Below are 22,423 nucleotides of genomic sequence, written 5' to 3' on the forward strand. Positions count from 1 at the left end.
TAGTAGAAAAGCGGGATTTCATCCCCAATGGCTACTTTCTCAATGGGACTTATAAATAGACCCCCAACCGGCCATTTGAGTTGTGTGGAGCTGAGGAAACGTACCAAGGGTGTTGATACACTATTTTAGTGATCTCCACTTGCATAGTGCTTAGTGATTCATTAGGTGATTAGCGTAGGTGCTTTGCGAAGTACTTAGGTTGATTAGACCACCGCTTATGCGCTTGCTCTAGGTTTAGGCCTAGTGTTTAGTGAGGTTTGCATACCTCTTACCACTCGATGCTTGTGAGCACCATTGTTGTACATTGGAGGGGCTTTTAGTCTTGCGAGATCACACCAACCGTATTTGCGGTGTGGCCGCCACCGTGTACCAGAGGGAACAAGACCCACGGTGTTTCGGCCGGAAGCTTGATAGTGAAGATGGCGGGGAGCATCCAGGAGAGGCTTGCTGGAAGGCACATCGGAGACCCACTTGCGCATGGGGAAGGCCCGAGGCTATCCACGAAGTTACCCGACCGAGAGCTTGGCCCTTGCGAGGAATTCCTTGTGAGGGGCTCCAACGAGGACTAGGGGGAAGCTTGCGCGCTTCTCGATACCTCGGTAAAAATACTGGAGTCATCGATGGGAGTTTGCATATCTCTACCTTGCTCTTTAGCTTCCGCATTTACATTGTTTGAATTACTCCTTTTGCGGTAGAGATAGCAACACACTAGCAAAACCGTAGTTGCACATTTAGATAGTTTATCTTTTGCATATGTTTTGCTAAGTTTAGAAAAAGAGGCCATAGTTTAGAGTTAGAATTTTATGTTGCCTAATTCACCCCCTCTTAGGCGTCATGGTCCCTTCAATGCTTTCTATGGATTTTTGCATGGATGATGGTATTTCTCCTCAAGAATGGAAGGAAAGATGTGCTCAACCTCTTATTAAGGATCCTAGTCTCTCATGATTATCAACCTTGGAGTTATGTCCCTTTTTACTCAATCTCAAGCCTTAGTCTCAAGTGGTTCATGGGAAGGGATAGTACTCAAATCACTAGATGCACTAGTTAGCCATAACCCAAAACCCATCTAGCTCTAGCCTAGCATATCCCTAGAAGTATCCCTGAAGTTTGGTGCACATGCATAGATGCTTACAACCCCAAATTAGGATCTAAGTAACCCAAAACATAGACCATAGGTTCTGTAGCCCAACTCGTGGAGTGTTCATCAAATGCGGCGGAGTGTTCGATAAATCTTTCTAATTTAGTAAACCACCCAATAGAAGCACTCATACCCATACAGAGTGGGAACAACGGAGAGTCCGACAAGTCTTTAGAGAGTCCGTTGAGTTGTGAAGCCTCGTAGTCAGTAACCCGAGAGTAACCAGTCTATACTGGAGCGTCCATCACTCATGGCGGAGCATTCGTGGAATTATAAGAAATAGCTATCTAGTAACCCGAGAGTACCCAGTTCGTACCAGAGTGTTTGCCAACCGATTGGACCCTCCAATATTGACAGTGAACCCTAGGATTAGCCAAGACTTGAACCTGCCAGAGTACCTGTGATCCCCATGGATCGTCTGTCAACCTTAATAAAGCCAACCTAGGAATAGCCCACCTCGACACCTAGCACGGCGGAGTGTCCGTCGAATAGGATTGAGTGTTTGATAGTACATAGAGAGTGTGAGGTTGTTTAACAAGCTTATACAAGAGGCCACCCGTATTAGTCTATATCCTTTGCCAAATAGTGCATAGTGGAGCCATGGTTAGATATATCTTCCCGAGTTCCCAATGTTAACCTATACACCCATATCCTTCTCGTTATCTCAATCATCGATGTACCTCCTCAGACGTATCTCTCTTATTCTTTCAGGAATGTCTCAAGTAAGGATCATGTATTTATTCAAGTTGTCATCGTCAGCTTCGAAAGTTAGGACGACAACACAATCAGGCAGGCACCCCACTACTATAAACCCTATTTTGGATACTTATGATGTCTCATTATGAGTTATGCATCGCATGTAGTTTTGTATAATAATCTTGTTCACTCTACGCTTAGAGTCACTCTTTAATATGTTAGAAGCCCTTCACCTAAATAACGGGAATGGAAACGCTTAATTGCTTACTGCTTAGCTATCTAGAAACGGTTCAAGTCGAGTATGAGAAGGGAACTCATTCTCGCGCATGTAGGATGCTACATTGGGATAATTAATCACTAAAAGCAATGAGGGTACAACTTGACTTATTTCACTAATCTGGCTAAGGAATAATATCACTAAAAGCTATAATCTTGAGATACTACTTTGGTGACTTGCTCATGCGAGGGGTAGGTCGTTGTGAGTGTGGGATCTCAAACGACATAGCTCATGGAGTAGCTAAGGACCGTTTATTGGGATACGTGAGTCTAAGTAACCACCCGTACATACCACATGTCGTGGATGGGTGGGGGTATCAGAGCAGTTGATTGACTTACACCTACAATACTCATACAAGGCATTGTTCAACCCACCTGATATGCACTTAAGACTTTGACTTAAAGATCTTGCTTTAGGCTTTAGGTAAACCCTAAGTTATTTGAACTCTCTCCTCTAGTTGAATCTAGTCCCTGTTCCCTTAAAACCCTATGATGTATGGAAAAGGTCCAAAGGATTTTGTTTAAAAATATATAGGACTCATTTAATATTCAGTATAGGATTGGGAAGGATAGTTATAGTTCTCCCAAGTTAGGAATACTAGGTTGCGGTGAAGCGCCCTTCTAGACCGAGCGTGCCATATGGAAAGTGTAGAGAATGTTAGAATAATCCCCATGTCCTTATCTAGAACCTCTGAAGCTTCCAATCGGGTTCCCTTCACTCACCATTACCAGATCGATGGAAGTTTTGGTAGAATCTTCTCTGTATTTAGGCCTTATCTCCCATATACATATAATCATATATACAAGAATCCCAACTAGAGCAACCATCATCGAGCATCAATAGGAGGATGGGATATTAAACCAGTCTAGGTGTCCAACTAAAGAAATTCAAATCGGATATCAAATTCGTCACCTCGATGGATGACCCACAGCACAAATCATAGTGTCAAGTGCATCACAATCTAAGTACGCCCAACACAACTAGGTAGTGAAGCAAATCAAAGTTCAAAGTATCTGATAAATGCTCCCATGATGGACCAGAGCGAAACCAACTTTGGAGCATGACGACGGCAAGGTATGAAGACAATCACTGGTCGGGTGGAGTACGACTGGGCTACTAGAGCGATGGCATCTACAAGTACGGCGATGGATGGAAGGCTCCTCGAGATACCATTATGGTTGTCCACCTACATGAAGACATGACATGAGCAGTGTCAAGGACCATGGTAGCCAGAAATAAGGGTATCAAAAGGTGTAACCATAGAAGTACGAGACTACCTGAAGAACCTGTAGGAGGAATAACAACTCCCTGAGTGGCTGAAAGAAAAGGACGCATCTAGAGTGGGACAGGCTCTACATGATCAGCAGAAATGAGAACAGTCTTATAAGCAGATAAAAATGTTGCAACTAGAAATACAAGTAAGTGAAAGGAAGAAAGGAGTGTACCAATCACATTGCCATTCAATGGCTTCGGGCAGTAGCGGTACACGTGGTGGTATAGAGTGTCAAAGGATTGCTTGAGCTGCCCGGTAGCCTAGACCTACGAAGTAATTTTAGAGCGGAGCTGACCCATCTCTTCTTTGGTAGCCATCCTCCCCACCTGATTAGCCAAACTATTGACCATGGTAGTCATTGGATCAACAAAGCTGTCCTTAAGGAATTGCTCATGCTTGGCAAACCTCGCATCCAACCCCTGGTAGAGTGGAGTAATCGACTCCTAGAACTAACGGTTAAGGCACTCAAAGTATGGGACAAAGTAATCCTCTAGTGGCGTCCACACACTAGCACCCTCTTCAACTGTAGTTGCAATAGGCGGTGGTGGAACCTAGGGCGGAGGTGAGTCCTCTTGTTCCAAGGCCTCTTTCTTGTTCTTAAATAGGCAGAAATGCCTATGCACCACGCCATCAACCCCCAAGAAGCTAGTTTTATGATGGATCAGTGCCATGATGTACGACTGGAAGACTAGGGCACCTCTTATGTCAAGCCTGCCCTCCACCATCCTAGCATCCATCCACTCAATAAAGTTTAGCTTGTCACTAGACATGATAGCTTGAATCGCCTCATAATAGGGAATGCGAACAACATCAGAATTTCCAACCTTGGGCATGATGGTATGTCTCAGCATGCTGAAGATCAGGGAAGGATACCTTCTGAAGTCCTTGCTACTCCCATGATTATGTTTTTCATTTGATTAGAAGATATAGGTCTCATGTTCTTGCATCGGCGGAAAATCCTCCATAGACTTTCATGTCTTCATCTCTTCATAGTCAAGACCAATAAGAGTAGCAAATTCATGGAATGAAGCAGTGAACATTTTCTTGCCAGTCATCCAAGTTAGAAGTTCATCCTCCATGTTAACCTCAAGAGTGGCGTAGAACTATTGAATAGCGAACTCATTCCAATTGTGACTGAATTCCATCACCTTGCGAAGACCCATGGCTTGAAACTTTTGGACCAAGTCCTTGATGCGTGGAAAACCATCCAAATAAGCCCAATTGATCCACTAGCTCTCTTGCATCGGCCTACTGACAAACTCACCCTAGAAGAGTCGATATTGGACCTAAGTGGAAGTAGGCAGATAGGGTGTCATTGTCCCGTTGGTAGTGCTTCTCTTGGCAAGCCTCCTGGTACTTCTTGGTGTTCTCCCAAGAATAATCCATCTTGGGACGAGTTTCCAAGTGAATCAGACAAACCCTTTCTTCCTCATATTCATCCTCGCTGTAATCCATTTCAAATTCATCGAACAGGGAGTCCTCCCTCTCGGACCTATTCGCCGGACCTTTGCCATGTCTGAGGGGTTGTTCCTCCTCTTCCCGTTCAAGCATGGCCCATTCATTATCGTCAATGATACCGGGCGAAGTGGCCCTCTTGGATCTCCTAGCATGTGGTGTCTTCCTCTTCTTAGGTGGCACCACCCACTCGCGAGAGGCCTACGGCTACCTTGGTCCTCAGTGCATGGTATCTTCTTGGCGGGAGCCCCACCTGATGGGCGATGACCTAAACCAGATCTATGAGTGTAAACAAGAAGTAAGACCACGATCGGACTAAACAAGTTCTAAGGAAAATAAAGGATGTGATTGTATCTACTAGCACTATGGATCAAGTTAATAAATATAGTAATGCAGTGTCACCTAATGTTCCTTGTGGATCCATATAAAGTTTGGAGACAAAAATGTCAACTAGAACTGGACTTGCAACTACCCAGAGAATGGCAGAGCATCCGCAAGGGTATCAGACTATCTGCTGAATTATAAACATTGGACCTAAGACAAACTAGAGCATACCAGAGCCTCTGACACCGGTGACGGAGAGCCCGTCAATTTCTCGACAATATGTAGAAATGAGCTTAAGCTACAAGCTAAGATTGGCGAAGAGTCCGCGGTAGTCATGGACCACCTATCAAAGTCAACATAGAAGGAGCATGACATATTCAGGACATTTCTAAGCCTCCCTAGGTTTTGGTGGAGTATTCCGCTAGGGCCGACAGAGAGTCCGTCAACCTTCGACTCGGCATGATTTGAGCAACCACAAGACATTACACTTTCTAGATCTACTACCCTAAGCAGCTCTAAGCAATCGAAGGTTACCCAACAGGCAAATCAAGCATGCCCTACCTCTGCACCAAGCTGGAATTCAACAGAAGCAATCCCACCTCTAGATCGAGCAAACCCTAGCCTAACTCCTAAGGAAAAGGGAAGGGATAAGTGGCCGAGGAAAGAGGAATACTCACCTTCCCATCTCAAGAAGCTTGAAGCCACGAGGATCGATGGAAGGCAGTGGAGGCGATGGCCTGAGTAAATGCGGCGGCTTGGTTGGGGAAAGAATGGAAAAATGAGAAGGAAACCCTAACCGCTCTACTGTCAACACTTTTATGACCATGAACTGACAGAGTGTCTGTCAATTTTGGTGGAGTATCTGCTAGGTCTGTGAGCACAATGATTAAGTCACATGAAAGTTATAAAGATCACCGGAACATTCAACGAGCTATCGGATCATCTAATGGAAGATAAAGGAAGAGCTTCTCCCTTTTTGGTGACCCTCGAGAGGAAGTAATCGCTAAGGAAATGGAAGCAAGCCTCTGTTTGTAGGAAGAAACCTCAGAGTCTATCCAAGTGTAACTCCCCAATGGAACCTTAGGAAAGTTCGAGGGTGAGCTTTTCCTAAGGAGGGGAGGGTTGTGACAACCCAAATTCGCTACAACCTAGGCTCTCAATTTCGATCACCGACGTAGCTCTTGGATGAGCCCTATAAGCTTTTGGATTCAACCGAAAACCACAAATATGTTGCCTTCTACCTAGTGAGGCGACTCATGATCTAAAAGGTGCAACATGATGGTTTAGATCATTGGAGATCAGGTTGTTGACCGTTAGAATAAGGTTAATTGGCCCAATGCCAAGTCCCAAGTGATTGAACCCATCTCTCAACCAACAGAGAATACTAGGCCGTCCAACAGAACATCGGACCATCCGCTAGTGTCTAAACTGCATGGAGTGAGTGGGGAGTGAGTTGTCCTCAACTCAACCCTTGACCCCACATGTCATATGCATGAAATTCAATGAACCATACCTCAGCTGAAGCAGCACCAACTCAACCCATTCTCCCATTTCTCAGCTCCCTCTCTCTCTCTAAAAGAGCAAGAACAAGGAAGAACTAGAGAGAGAAAATGGAGATAGGAGATGAAGGTAGGAGATGGAGTGAAGACATGCAATCCAAGATCATCACCTCATCAATCTCAACTCATCCTCGCCTCATGATCATGGTTAGCTCATGGGCTCTCATCTCATTTAGTGTGGATTCTCTCTCAAACCCTAATCTCAATCTTTCATGCATGTATGGATCATGGAGTGTAGTGACATCTCATTCATCACAAAGGTAAGATCAAGACCCTATGCATGACCAACCTCAAGAAATCCCTCTCAATGTCATGCTCATGCTTTCTATGGATTTTTGCATGGATGACGGTATTTCTCCTCAAGAATGGAAGGCAAGATGTGCTCAACCTCTTATTAAGGATCCTAGTCTCTCATGATTATCAACCTTGGAGTTATGTCCCTTTTTACTCAATCTCAAGCCTTAGTCTCAAGTGGTTCATGGGAAGGGATAGGACCCAAATCACTAGATGCACTAGTTAGCCATAACCCAAAACCCATCTAGCTCTAGCCTAGCATATCCCTAGAAGTATCCCAGAAGTTTGGTGAACATGCATAGATGCTTACAACCCAAAATTAGGATCTAACTAACCCAAAACATAGACCATAGGTTCTGTAGCCCAACTCGTGGAGTGTTCATCAAATGCGGCAGAGCGTCCAATAAAACTTTCTAATTTAGTAAACCACCCAATAGAAGCACTCATACCCATACGGAGTGGGAACAATGGAGAGTCCGACAAGTCTTCAGAGAGTCCGTTGAGTTGTAAAGCCTCGTAGTCAGTAACCTGAGAGTAACCAGTCTATACCAGAGCATCCGTCACTCATGGCGGAGTGTCCGTGGAATTATAAGAAATAGCTATCTAGTAACCCGAGAGTACCCAATTCATACCGGAGTGTCCGCCAACCGATCGGACCCTCCGATATCGACAGTGAACCCTAGGATTGGCCAAGACTTTAACCTACCAGAGTACCCATGATCCCCACGGATCGTCCGTCAACCTTAATAGTGCGAACCTAGGAATAGCCCACCTCGGCACCCAGCACAGCAGAGTGTTCGTCAAATAGGATGGAGTGTCCAATAGTACATAGAGAGTGTGAGGTTGTTTAACAAGCTTACCCAAGAGGCCACCCGTATTAGTCTATATCCTTTACCAAATAGTGTATAGTGGAGCCACGGTTAGATATCTCTTCCCGAATTCCCAATGTTAACCTATACACCCATATCCTTCTCGTTATCTCAATCATCGATGTACCTCCTCAAACATGTCTCTCTTATTCTTTCAGGAACGTCTCGAGTAAGGATCATGTATTTATTCAAGTCATCTTCGTTAGCTTCAAAAGTTAGGACGACAACACAATCAGGCAGGAACCCCACTACTATAAACCCTATTTTGGATACTTATGATGTCTCATTATGAGTTATGCATCGCATGTAGTTTTTTATAATAATCTTGTTCACTCTACGCTTAGAGTCACTCTTTAATCTGTTAGAAGCCCTTCACCTAAACAACAGGAATGGAAACGCTTAATTGCTTACTGCTTAGTTATGTAGCAACGGTAGAAGTCGAGTATGAGAAGGGAACTCATTCTCACGCGTGTAGGATGCTACATTGGGATAATTAATCACTAAAAGCAATGAGGGGTACAACTTGACTTACTTCACTAATCTGGCTAAGGAATAATATCACTAAAAGTTATGATCTTGAGATACTACTTTGGTGACTTGCTCGTGCGAGGGGTAGGTCATTGTGAGTGTGGGACCTCTAACGACATAGCTCATGGAGCAGCTAAGGATCGTTTATTGGGATACGTGAGTCCGAGTAACCACCCGTACAGACCACATGCCGTGGATGGGGTGAACAAGCCAAGTAACTAATTGCGACCGGTTTATTCGTGAAACTAGCAAGGGAGTGGCGTCGGTCGGGAATGTCTGGGACATTGACCGGGCACTAGCCGAACCTTTCGTCGAACATTCAGGCTGGATTAGGGAAAGGTTGGAGAACGTGAGGCAACCCTTACTACTAGACCCGGTGTATGGAGGTTAGTCCTGTTTTCCATGTGGGTATAGTTGTACACATCTGCAGAGTTCGAAAGCCTAAAGTCCTTCGGGACAGAACCATTCGGTTGTTCCTACTTTCTATACCTATATTAGCGTAATGATGGAACATCATGATAATGGGACAAATGTGTGCTGATCACCCTTTAGGATACTATATCTCTTTAATGTTAAAACTTTAAAATGGATCATGAGCATGCCATACTTTTAATGAACGCCATTGCTTTTCTGCAAATGTACAAATACCTACTAAATGCCCTTTGCATCCACCAAAAATCTATATGTTGGAATTAAGTCCTGCGAGTACAAAATGTACTCACGGTGTTGTCGTTAAGTTGTTTTGTAGGTCGTTGAGGTCTCCCTCCGAGACTATCTCTGATGAGTGCGACGGTTAGTATACCTTGGAAGTTCTCCGAGATGAGCTGTGTGTTTTCTAATGAGTAGAAGAGTGGAATGAGATATAACCTAGATTGAGGGCAATAGATAGTTAGAAAGATAGTGTTAGTAGTAGTTTCTTGATTAATTTTATGTTACAGTCATTAATGTTTTAGCTTAAGTGTTGGAGACTTACGTGTGCAATCGATTGAGTCATTTGGTATGTCCTATATCGGGAATATGTGTGTAACTCAACGCTAAGATCATGAAGAGGAGTTGCTTCGTACGCTCCTGGGGGCCTTGCGGTGGCAAATTAGCGACAACCCCTCCCTACCGTGACAGAGGCCGCCGGACTTGAGGGAAGACGCATGTGGAGGAGGGGTGCCGCTGGATCCATGGAGGGGAGGGGAGGCTACGACGCACTGGAGGGGTTGCCATGACGCTAGCAGCGGTGATTTTTTTGTGAAGAATGAGGGCAACAGGGTACGTTCTAGAGTGGGAGAGAGGCTACGACTATACGGGGCACGGTGCGGGCAGGGTCCATTACAAAGCGGCGTGACTCAGGCGAGGTTAGTCCGGATATACAGACGACCAAACAGGAGCATTACCATTTTTAGTAGCAATCGCACATTAAGACATCCATATACTTCCTCGATTCAATTTCTTTTAGATTATTTTTTAAGTTTAACTAGATTGATAAAAAGTTAGCAAATAAGTTTATTATAAAAATATATTCAACAATTAATCTAATGATACTTATTATATACCATAACTCTATAAGTATTAATAATTTCTTATATATATTTGTCACAGTTGAAAGTATTTGACTTCTCATGATATTTATTTGGGATAATTGTTTGTTGGACATCCAAGGTGATGGTCCTTTGCTGACGGACATCCACTTTAGAGCATTTTGCCAGAAGACACTTTGGTTCGTTGAAATTAGACCACAGGACACCGCGGCCCAGTTATGAGAAAATTTTGTATTTGGCCCTAAAAATAATGCTCCTTTCTTATTTGACATCGAAACTGAAAATCTTTCCTATATGTCCTGAACTCAAGTTTTTCTTTCCTATTTGACACTTCCGTCAGTTTGGGTTGTTAACGGTGTCAAGTCCTATGTGAAAAGTCTGTTTTACCCCTAGAGTTTTTTACTAGTCCTGGCATTCCATGGTTAATATTGCTACATTCATAAAAGATAGCAATATTAACCATGGAATGCCATAAAAGATAGCAATATTAACCATGGAATGCCAGGACTAGTAAAAAACTCTAGGGGTAAAACAGACTTTTCACATAGGACTTGACACCGTTAACCCCCCAAACTGACAGAAGTGTCAAATAGGAAAGAAAAACTCGAGTTCAGGACATATAGGAAAGATTTCCAGTTTCGATGTCAAATAAGAAAGGAGCATTATTTTTAGGGCCAAATACAAAAATTTCTCCCCAGTTATAGCCGGTTGAGGAGAGAGAAAACTTTATTTTGGACATCCGGTGCCCCTGAACCACACTTGGGTCCGCCCCCAACCTGGTCTGGTTGGACCCATAAGAACCCGCCCCGACCCGGCCGTTAGGTTGACGGAGATATTTTAGGGTAAAACCAACCTACCGCGGCTATAAAAGCCGGCCATGGTTGCCGCCGCAGAGCGTCATATCGAGCTCGAGCACGCGAAGAAGTCGAAGTGGTCTGAATCGCTGCCAAGCTCTCCGCGTCCGGAGTCGCCGCACTGGAGTTCTGACTTGGCCTGCGACCACCGTGGCTAGAATCGCTACCGCCCGACGCTCGCAGTCCGCCCTCACCGTAGCCGAGCACCGTCATAGTGCTCTGCTTCTCCCCCTCCTTCCTCCTCTGCTCTGCTTTTCGCGCCCGCGCATGGACAAGACCGAGGTCGTCCTCCTACCGTCGACCTCACTGCGACTCCACCAAGAAGCGCAGCCGCTCGGAGCCCAGCTCCCACCGGCGCCCTGCCCCTCCGCTCTCCCTCCTTGCCTTGCCTTCTCTCTGTCGCTCTCCCTCTATTCTCTCTATTGACTGCACGAAAGGGAAGAAAACAAAAGCCAGTAGCAAGCGCCTGTCACCACCTTGCCCTCTCGCCTCGCCTTGCCTACAGCCGTTGCTAGCATGCTTCTTCCTCTCTCTCTCTCTCTCTCTTTCCCTCTCTTTCTCTCGCTCTCTCTCTCTCTCTCTGCTGAATGCGCCGAAGGGAAGGGGAAGCTACGAGACCGACAGACCGACGGCATCCAAGACCGAGCGCCTGGCCACGTCGCTCCAACCAATGGGAGCAGGCCACGCCATCTCGCGGGACCAATATGGCAGCCACACGGTTCCACCTCTCCTTCATTCTGTGGTAACGGACAGGTTCTTATGGGTCCAACTAGACCAGGTTGGGGGCGGGCCCAAGTATGGTTCAGGGGCACCGGATGTCCAAAATGAAGTTTTCTCTCTCCTCAACCGGCTGTAATCGGGCCGCGGTGTACTGTGGCCTCATTTCAACGAACCAGAGTGTCTTCTGGCAAAATGTTCCTAAGTGGGTATCCGACAGCAAAGGATCATCACTTTGGACGTGTAACGACTGAGAGAGCATACTCCGCCCACCGTCGCGCCCGCGTCAGCCTTCTGCCCCCCCCCCCCCCCCCCCCCCCCCCCCCGCCATGCCCATGATCGCCCTCGTCCCAACTGGGCCTGTCCACTTTCGCCTCGCCGCTGTCTCTCCGGTTTCACTGCCTAGCTTGTCTCTCCAAAACTTTTTTCTAAGACCACCGGAGACGGGGAAGAAGGGAAACAGAAGCACACGTACACACAACAATAACCAAACCTTGAGCGTGCGAGAAGAGAAAGTTACATAGCATGCACATGTGCGCGTGAACGGGACTGTACGTATACGTGCAGAGTCGTCCTGTAGCTAGTAGGACTAGAGTTGATGCCGCCGTAAAACGTGGTCGGCGTTGGCCTGCAGCAGGTCCCACACGTCCGCGACGTGTCGCATCTCCGTCATGGCACCGCCGACCGCGAGGCGGATCACGAACTTGCCGTCCACCACGAAGTGCGTCATGAACGCCCGCCCGCTCGCGTTCACCGCCGCGAGGAGCTCCCGGTTCAACTCGTCCACCGTGTCGTCCCCCACGAACCTCGCCCGCAGGCGGAAACATACCAGCGAGAACTTCCTCGCCACCACAACCTCGAAGCGTTCGTCCGCCGCCACCGTCCGCTCGAACCACTTGGCTGCGGTGACGTGCCGGCGGATGTGCGCGCGCAGGCCGACCGCGCCGTAGCGCCGCAGCACCACCCAGAGCTTGATGGCGCGGAACCGGCGTGACAGGGAGATCTGCCAGTCCTTGTAGTCTATGGCGGCCGGCTTCCCGGTGGCGTCCGTGCCGACGTTCTTGAGGTACTCCGGGTCGGTGGACAGCGCGGAGGTCACGGCACCTGGGCTCGCCACCCACAGACAGCAGCAGTCCGCGTTGGTGAGGAACAACTTGTGCGGGTTCATGCTCACCGAGTCGGCGAGCTCGGCGCCATCGAGATAGCCCTGGAACTCCGGGCAGATGGCCGCACTGCCGGCGTACGCCGCGTCCACGTGCAGCCACATGCCGTGTCGCCGCGCCTCCTCTCCGAGCTCGCGCACGGGGTCGACCGCGCCGAGCCCCGTCGTGCCCACCGTGGCGCAGAGGTACAACGGCACCAGGCCGCGGGCGACGTCGCGGTCGACCGCGGCGCGGACGGCGTCGGCGGTCAGGCCGTACCCGGAGGCTGGCGTCGTCTGGATGACGCGGAAGTTGGACGGCGGGATGCCCACGAGCCGCGCGCCCTTCTGGAAGGTGACGTGCGTCTGGTCGGAGGCGTAGACCACCAGCTTCATGATGCTCTCGTGCCCCAGCCTGTGCAGCGCGCGGTCCCGCGCCGCGGCGAGCGTGCACACCACGGCCTCGCACGTGCTCCCCTGTAGCACGCCGCCGCCGCCGCCCGAGAAGAGTAGCCGCTGCGGCAGCCCGAGCAGCGTACCCATCCAGTCCACCACCACGCTCTCCAGCTCCGCTGCGGCGGGCGACGCCGCCCACACGAACGGCACGACGTTGAGGCCGGCCGAAAGCATCTCCCCCGCGAACCCGGCGGGGCTGGCGTTCATGGGGAAGTAGGCGAAGAAGCTGGGGCTCTGCCAGTGGGTCAGCCCCGGCAGGATGTCCCGCCGCACGTCCTCCAGTACGTTCTCCATCGGCTCGCCGTGCTCTGGCGCCGCCTCGGGGAGCAGCTTCCGTAGCCTGCCCGGCTCGAGGTCGGCCGCCCGGACAGGGTACTTATCCACGTCGCGGTAGTACTCGGCGAGGAAGTCCACGACGGGGCGTGAATCACCGGCGAAGGCCTCGGGGTCCAGTGGCCGCAGTGACGCGTCCAGTGGCAGGCTGCCCATCGCCGCCAAGTTTCTTCTAGCTACTGTACCTACGGCTACGGAAGGACGAGCAGTACAGATCAAAAGCTATTATTGGGCTGCCTGTTTGGGCTCGAGTTTTAATATGGCTGCACCATGCAGTTTGGGGTTGTTTATATATACAGGGCGATTGCACATGCATGTATTTTTTTTTCAATTTTCTCAAAAAAACATGTGTTTTTTTTTTCAAAGAAAATTTATTCTTGGCCTGTGGACAAGGCATGCAGGTCTAGGCCAATCTGTCGAAGAGCTAACAAATAGCAAGACACCAGCAAAGAAATGTTCAAAAAAAACATGAAGCAAATGCAAGCCACCAATGATTAAAGTCTATTAATAAACACCCTTGCTTGGTGAAAATGTCCATAACGGTCATCTCCAAGGTGCAACATGCCTATTTCAAATTGCATGTGCCTCCTACTTTTGCAACTACAATCTAGTTTAATGTATGCCACTCCATATAACCTACACATGTACGAGCATGGCTAATTTTCGGCCGTAGGACATAAAAATTATCACCTTATTGCATGATCATGTAAACGACTTATGACAAGATCTAACAATCACTATCCGACTATCCACTGCTACACAAAGGATTCTGTAAATAGCTTTTAGAAAACCAAAAAAAAAATCATCTCTTTGACGATTCAAACCCCCAACCTACTACTTAGCCATAGCACCTCTCTACCACTAAACAACACACTCATTTGTAACTATATATAGGATGCTATCATTTTATATCAACATTTTGTAAACTTGTATTGAATTTTTGACTACTAAATTAACTCAAATGAAAAAAAAAGTTTCAACTATAAAGTTTAAAATTTTGTCAAGCAATACAACTTTGGTATATCTGAGATTGTTTGAAAAAATAAATAAAAAATTTGAATCTCAAAATATGTAAATTTAAAACAAACATTTGAGACACTAAAAGACTTCAAATCAAAAACTTATAAATAGGAAACATGTAGATCAGGACTCTAAACAACTTCAAATCAACAACTTTTCAACTATAAATTTATAGATTGTTTTGAGAACTTTAACTTTGGTATAGACCTTGTCAACATCCAAGGTTGTTTGAAAATTTTAAAATTCAAAATTTGTGAACTTAAAACAATATTTTGGGACTCTAAACACTTTAAAATAAAAAATTTATCAACTACAAATTTGTAGGTTGCGTTGAGAGCTACAATTTTGATATAATTTTTTTTTCTTCATCCAAATTCTTATGCAACTATTTATACACGGACAGGCATCTTAAAGATGCATGACACTGAAAATTAATTTTTTTTAGAGACAGACTTGGATGCCTCAGTTAATTGATCGTTTTCAGAGGCGGTCGTTTTAGGATGCTAGCCTGACGGAGGCGGTCTCTAGATATGTCTGCCTCTATTAATCAGGGAGGTTATCTTCTAAAATTGTTTTTGTGGTAGTGATCATAGTCGGTTCCTTTCAAACCAGCTAGATGGAGACAAACTTTATAACAAAAATATATGAGATCTAAAACTTTGTAGTTGACAACTTTTTTATTTGAGATGGTTGACAATGTCTAATGGAGACAAGGACAACATCAAAGTTGTAGTACTCGATGATATCTACTGCTTTAGAGTGACAAATAAAAAATATACGATCCATAAATGTGTAGCTAAATGCATAGCATCCGTTATATAGTAACAAGTGTTATGTAGTCCATGTCCATGTCCATGTCCATGTCCATGTCCATATGGTATGAACGCTTAAGAGAACATTGAGGTTCTAAGTGCGAATCCTAGAAACATCATCATTGGCGATTTTCCTCAGTTGGATTCAATTCTTATAGTGATGCTAGATTTAGACCCGGTAGCGATGTATGAATCTATATATACAAGTGCACCGTTATTGGACATAAAACATGTGGTTCTCTCGTTTGAGGACATATCATAAATTCGAGTTCCGGACAAGATTAATAGAAATACAAGAATATTGTATGAAGTAAAAAAGATAAAAAATAATAATTTGCTCTTTAATATTAAGTATAGCTAGATATAGAGATATCATCGAGTACTACAACTTTAATATTAAAGAGTGTTTTTTACAACACAAGGATATTGTATCTTGAAATGTGAGAATTACAACCTATAAATATTTCTACCATACCTTTCTCAACTTTGGTTCAAAGAGTGTATTTGACCTCAAGCTGGGCAGCCGTGTGACTAAGGCTCAATAGTTGCCCCATCAGTTCTAAATTATAAGTCGCTTTGACTTTTTTTGGTATATCAATTTTGCTATATATCTAGATATAACATATATCTATATGTATAGAAAAATTAATAATGTACCAAAAAATTAAAGTCAAAGTGATACTATAATTAATATGAATCTTTGCTCCATTACTCAGCTTTATATATTAATTGAAGGCAAAATTGCTAATGCTATCTTCAACTATGTACTTGAAAAGCGGCCCTGGAAATCTTGAGAAGGATGTGGAGCGGAGGTTTAGCTATGCCTTAAGCAGAGAAGACATCGAGAACGCGATACTTGGAGGACCTTAATACACAACCAAGGGGCTCAGAGTTAGGATTTGTTGCTTAGTCATGGTTGTTCTGCAGGCGAGGATGTCACTGAAGAACTGCCACAATGCCAGTCGTTCCAGTGATCTGCATACTACCCTAGATTCCGTCAGTGTAAGAGCAAATAGTCATGTGTCTTTAAATAATATTCATGGGCTACAATCTCTGACTAGGTTGGAAATGTTGGGTGCCTCCTGAACTGTGTGCTTTGGTGAACCTTTCTGTCAACTAATTGAGCATCTTAATGCATCCATGAACCACGGAAGAACAAGAGCAAAACAGTAATGTTCTTATTTTTCTTGAAGTTTTCTAGGATGCCCATATCAGCTGAAATATTTGGAGAGCACAGGTAAGAAACTCCCTAGAGGTAAGAAACTCCCCCTGGCAAATATTTGGAGAGCAAAGGTTACCATATTGCATTCTTATTTTTAATTGATGAATAGTGTCATTTACTTGAGAATAGCGGGCCGAAAAACTCAGCCAGTTGGAGAAGGAGCTCCAGCGTGCTCGCCAACAGGTATGGTCGTCATGTACTCATCTTGTGTTTTTTTTGGATTCGACAAAAATCTGCAATTCCTGTTCAACAAACTGTTTTTTTCAAAATTTTGCTACTTGTTCAGGGCATTTTTATTCCTACTCCGGGAGACCAGTCTCATTCAACTGGTGAAAATGGTGATTTACTATTTTTTTTGTGTCAAATGTTTAGATCACACTGGAGTATCCTGAACTAAGCTGTTATCATAGGTGCTTTAGTATTTGACATGGACTATGCTCGATGGCAAGATGATCACAATAAGCAGATAAATGAACTGAGGGCTGCACTCATTGCACACATGCTAGTGACGATGATCTTCGGCGTATTATCCATAGAATGCAGTGCGCAGACATTATTGTTTGACAAAAGGTCAGGATTCTGAAAGAAAATCAGACCTTGTTGTGATACTAGTCTATATAGGTTATATAGATATAGATTAAAAATCAGCGTACGAGCGGGTGGCCGGATAATTAGCGTGGAAAGTGATCCACGTTGAAAGCGAATCACGCTGCGATGGGTTCGTTGTGATACTTTCCATATTAGTTATAGTATCACTTGATACTTAAGATTATAAGTATCATTTGATACTTTCTATATTATAGTACCCTGTGATACTTTTCTGATGAGTATATAAACATGTATATTCCCAAAGTACAAGTATATATGCACGTATACTATTTGGCATGCATAAGGCATGTATGCATGGATTGCCCAATATATATATTCTCAAAAATTGTATCCAAGCGTGGTACGCACGTAGTTGGTGAATTTGATCTTCCGATCCGGCCGGCCTGCGGCTGGCTTGCCGCATCTGTCATGGTGGTCGGGAGATCATGATCCTTTCATCAGTCATTCGAGTTGAATTGAAAAGATTGAGAATTTCACTATGTTGTATCTATTTTTTGAGGCAGGCCAAATTGCCAACCGCCTCCAGAAATCTATTTTTTAGAGATAGTCTAGCTGTCTCTCCAGAAATCTATTTTTTAGAGATAGTCTAGCTGTCTCTATAAATGTTATTTTTAAAGGGTTCACTTTTCAACCGCATCTAAAAAATAATTTCTAGAAATGAGACGTCTCAGAAACCATTTTTATGGGCTTCTTGATCGAGCCAGCTGTCGCAAAAATACAACACTCCTAATGTTTTTCTCAAAGTATTTTTCGAAATCATGTCTGGTACTCTCTACTATCAGTCTATCACCATGATAAAGAAGATAGCGAGATAGCTAGTGGAGATAGCCAGAGCATGTGATGCACGTGTGCTAAAATAATGCACATAAGAAATGCCAACCCCAGCCCCTCTATTCAGTTATCAGACAAGTTTTGCCTTGTCCAGCAAAACAACAAGCCCTAAGAAGCTTGCCAGAGCCGGCGAACCAAATCGGCTAGCATGGCTCAGCATATGAAAACATTGCCTACAAAAACTAATATAGCTAGCAAGCCAACCGAACTCATTCACTGGCCTAACATCCTCGTCATTCGGTAAGCTAAGGCCCTATTTGGTTGGGTTTTTGAACTTGCTTTTGCTTTTCCAGAAGCCAAAAGTCAACCAAAGAGCTTTGGCTGAAGAACCAAATGCGCCTCCTCCGAGTCAGATATATGATAAGCAATGTTTTAGAGTTTTTTTACTCCAACTATTTCAAATTTTCAATATGTGAGCACTATCGGCATAATAAATAATATATTATATATCTATAACTTATAATAACAAATTCATACTTCTACTTTCGAGTTAAATCTACTCGTGTCACTTTCAGTCATCTGACATCGACATGCAAAAATATATTTTTTAGTCAAAGTTCAGAATGATAAGTCGTCCAAGAAGACGTAAAAATGGGCAGGCATCAGTTCTCTTTGAAATCATATAAATATAGAGATGCATGTCTAGCGCGTCTGACTCCATTGCATCTATTTTTTGAGGCCGACCAAATTGCCAACCGCCCCCAAAAATCTATTTTTTAGAGATAGTCTAGCTGTCTCTACAAATTTTATTTTTAAAGGGTTCACTTTTCAACCGCATCTAAAAAATAATTTCTAGAAACGAGACGTCTCAGAAACCATTTTTATGGGCTTCTTGATAGAGCCAGCTATCCCCAAAATACAACACTCCTAATGTTTCTCTCAAAGTATTTTTTGAAATCATGTCTAGTACTCTCTACTATCAGTCTATCACCATGATAAAGAAGATAGCGAGGTAGCTAGTGGAGATAGCAGGAGCATGTGATGCACGTGTGCTAAAATAATGCACATAAGAAATGCCAACCCCAGCCCCTCTATTCAGTTATCAGACAAGTTTTGCCTTGTCCAGCAAAACAACAAGCCCTAAGAAGCTTGCCAGAGCCGACGAACCAAATCGGCTAGCATGGCTCAGCATAGGAAAATATTGCCTACAAAAACCAATATAGCTAGCAAGCCAACCGAACTCATTCACTGGCCTGACATCCTCATCATTCGGTAAGCTAAGGCCCTATTTGGTTGGGTTTTTGAACCTGCTTTTGCTTTTGCAGAAGCCAAAAGTCACCCAAAGAGCTTTGGCTGAAGAACCAAATGCGCCTACTCTGAGTCAGATATATGATAAGCAATGCTTTAGAGTTTTTTTAAGCCAACTATTTCAATCTGTGAGCACTATGGGCATAATAAATAATATATTATATATCTATAATTTATAATAACAAATTCATACTTCTACTTTCGAGTTAAATCTACTCGTATCACTTTCAGTCATCTGACCTCGACATGCAAAAATGTATTTTTTAGTCAAAGTTCAGAATGATAAGTCGTCCAAGAAGACGTAAAAATGGGCAGGCATCAGTTCTCTTTGAAATCATATAAATATAGAGATGCATGTCTAGCGCGTCTGACTCCATTGTATCTATTTTTGAGGCAGGCTAAATTGTCAACCGCCTCTAAAAATCTATTTTTTTTAGAGATAGTCTAGCTGTCTCTACAAATGTTATTTTTAAAGGGTTCACTTTTCAACCGCATCTAAAAATTAATTTCTAGAAACGAGACGTCTTAGAAACCATTTTTATGGGCTTCTTGATAGAGCCAACTGTCCCAAAAATACAACCCTCCTAATGTTTCTCTCAAAGTATTTTTCGAAATCATGTCTGGTACTCTCTACTATCAGTCTATCCCATGATAAAGAAGATAGCGAGGTAGCTAGTGGAGATAGCCAGAGCATGTGATGCACGTGTGCTAAAATAATGCACATAAGAAATGCCAACCCCAGCCCCTCTATTCGGTTATCTGACAAGTTTTGCCTTGTCCAGCAAAACAACAAGCCCTAAGAAGCTTGCCAGAGCCAGTGAACCAAATCGGCTAGCAAGGCTCAGCATAGGAAAACATTGCCTACAAAAACCAATATAGCTAGCAAGCCAACCGAACTCATTCACTGGCCTGACATCCTCATCATTCGATAAGCTAAGGACCTATTTGGTTGGGTTTTTGAACCTGCTTTTGCTTTTGCAGAAGCCAAAAATAATGGAACTTTCAGCAGATTTGTTGTTTTTTGCCCTCTTCTTTGGTTCTCCTCTGCAATGTCAAAAATAAGAAAGTCACTAATATGTCTTTTATTAAAAGCAGAGAAAGAGTAGACAAATTATTACTTGATAGCTTTCATAACAGCAATGTCTTCTGGTCTTCCTCGCTTGCAATTATGCCAATGATGTCCGTAGTCCATGCAAATAGGGCATTGGTGCTGTCCTTTACTCCTTTTCTTATCAGAGCTACCTTTGTGCCTCTCTGTTTTAGGCCTACCAGCTACTGGCTTTAATAGAGGTGGTGCATGAAAAAATCATGAGTAGATTTCGGCCACTAAGTCTTGTCAGGCGTAGCAGGGATAAGCTGACTATATGCAACTCTAAACTTCTCAATGCAGTAATACATGTCAACATATTGCTCTATTGGTGCATTGCTAAGTGATGTGATGAATGCGAGTGCATGCTTGCAAGGAATTCTAGAAACCTGCCACTGTCGACAAGAACATGTCCTCTCAAGTAGGTTAACCACAAACCTGAAGCCACTACCACCCATTGCTGTTATTTCACCCACATGTTCTCCGCATTCTAGCACTTCCAAGTTTAATTCTCTATTGGCCTCATTCAATTTCTTTATTATGTGAGGTAGAATCAAGCCATCAAATTTCTTCCCTATTTTTCTCCTTTGGTTCCACTTGGTCATAAGCAGTTGCCTAAACTTGTCCATGAAATCATCCAAGTTTAGGGACTTGTGATGCTTAATCCAATTGTTGAAAGACTCTGCAAGGTTGTTGGTTACGTAGTCTACCTTGCAAATGGTGGAGAATTGGCTCCTAGTCCACAACTTCTTGTGACACTTCCTTAGATAATTAGTTGCAGATGGCTTTGCTTTCTCCATTACAACCCAATGTTTCTCAAACAAATATGGGTTCCATGAGTAAGCTGCTGCCCAAAGATGATCATTAAACACCTTTCCATGGAACCTTTTTTTGAAGTTGCTCACCAAATGAAACATGCATTCTCTATGTTCAGCCCCTGGAAATACTTCACCCACCCCTGTCATCACTGCCTGTCCAGCATCCGTGCATATGGCTAGACCCGGTGGTGATCCTATGCCCTGTCTAAGCTGACTCAAAAAACAAATCCAATTCTCATTAGTTTCTAAATCAAAAATTCCAATGCAAATAGGATACAACCAATTATGCCCATCAACAGCACAAGCACTAGCCAGTTGCCCCTTGAACTGGCCAGTCAAGAATGTGCTATCTATTGCTAGGTACGGTCTGCAACCATTGAGGAACCCATCTATGCAAGGTTTGAATGCAAGGAAGAATCTTCTAAATCTTATCTTTCCATTAACAGTATGATGGTCAATAATTACTAAGTTACCAGGACAAGAAACCTCAACTTGTGCTTTAAACCTATAAAGATTGTCAAAGCTGCTATCCCTGTCACCATAAAGTTGTTTCAATGCTAGTTTCTTCCCATCATATACTCTCTTGTAGTTGATGTTTACCTTATGGTGCTCTTTAATCTTCTTTTGCAAATCCTTTGATCTCAAAGTTGCATCCTCTATAAGGAAGTCCTTCACTTTTGCACATATCCAATGTCTGGTTGCATTTTTGTGGTTCTTTTTTCCTTCTTGTACTAGAACAAGCATGGGCACAAGGATTTCTTTTCACCTACAAAAGAGAAACACAAAGTTAGAAAAAGATAGCATAAAAGTAAAAAAAAACAGCATAAAAGATTGTACAGTTACCTGCACAGTGCATTCATCTTAAGTGGTAGATGCAAATATCCACCATGGACAATTATCTAAGTCCCTCCGCGAACAATATGCTCGAAACCGATTTGGTGCACTCTTTGCAATGTTGAACTCAAATTCATGTTTTATTGCATGCTGAGAAATAGCCGGTCTAAACTCTGGCATGCTATCATAAGTCGAGCCTACTACCATTGGAGGATCCTCTGTATCATATTCTACATTTGGAGCATAGTTTTCCTCATCATATGGCAACTCCTCTTCACATGGTAACTCATCTGACACATCCTCACCCTCACTATCATCAAGGGACACATCTCCACCCTCACTATCATCAGGGACATAGGCCAAGTCTCTCTTTCCTTTATCAGAAGAAGGCACAACTGCTAGACTATTAACGGGTTCATTCTCCAAGTACATAATCTCCTCATCAACACCTACATGTTCGTTCTGTGGTAGTGGATTTTTAAGGTAATCATCCTCAACC

General features: G+C 44.1%; 1 protein-coding gene across 1 annotated transcript; it reads right to left on the bottom strand.

Annotated features, from left to right (window-relative positions):
- Positions 1-12,102: 12,102 nt before the first annotated feature.
- LOC136532582 (tyrosine decarboxylase 1-like) lies at positions 12,103-13,599 on the bottom strand. Its single transcript, XM_066525175.1, has one exon. It carries the CDS (start codon positions 13,597-13,599, stop codon positions 12,103-12,105), a length of 1,497 nt encoding a protein of 498 aa, XP_066381272.1.
- Positions 13,600-22,423: the final 8,824 nt, after the last annotated feature.

This window comes from Miscanthus floridulus, unplaced genomic scaffold, assembly GCF_019320115.1.
Source record: "Miscanthus floridulus cultivar M001 unplaced genomic scaffold, ASM1932011v1 fs_661_3_4, whole genome shotgun sequence".
In the NCBI taxonomy this organism is placed as follows: domain Eukaryota; kingdom Viridiplantae; phylum Streptophyta; class Magnoliopsida; order Poales; family Poaceae; genus Miscanthus; species Miscanthus floridulus.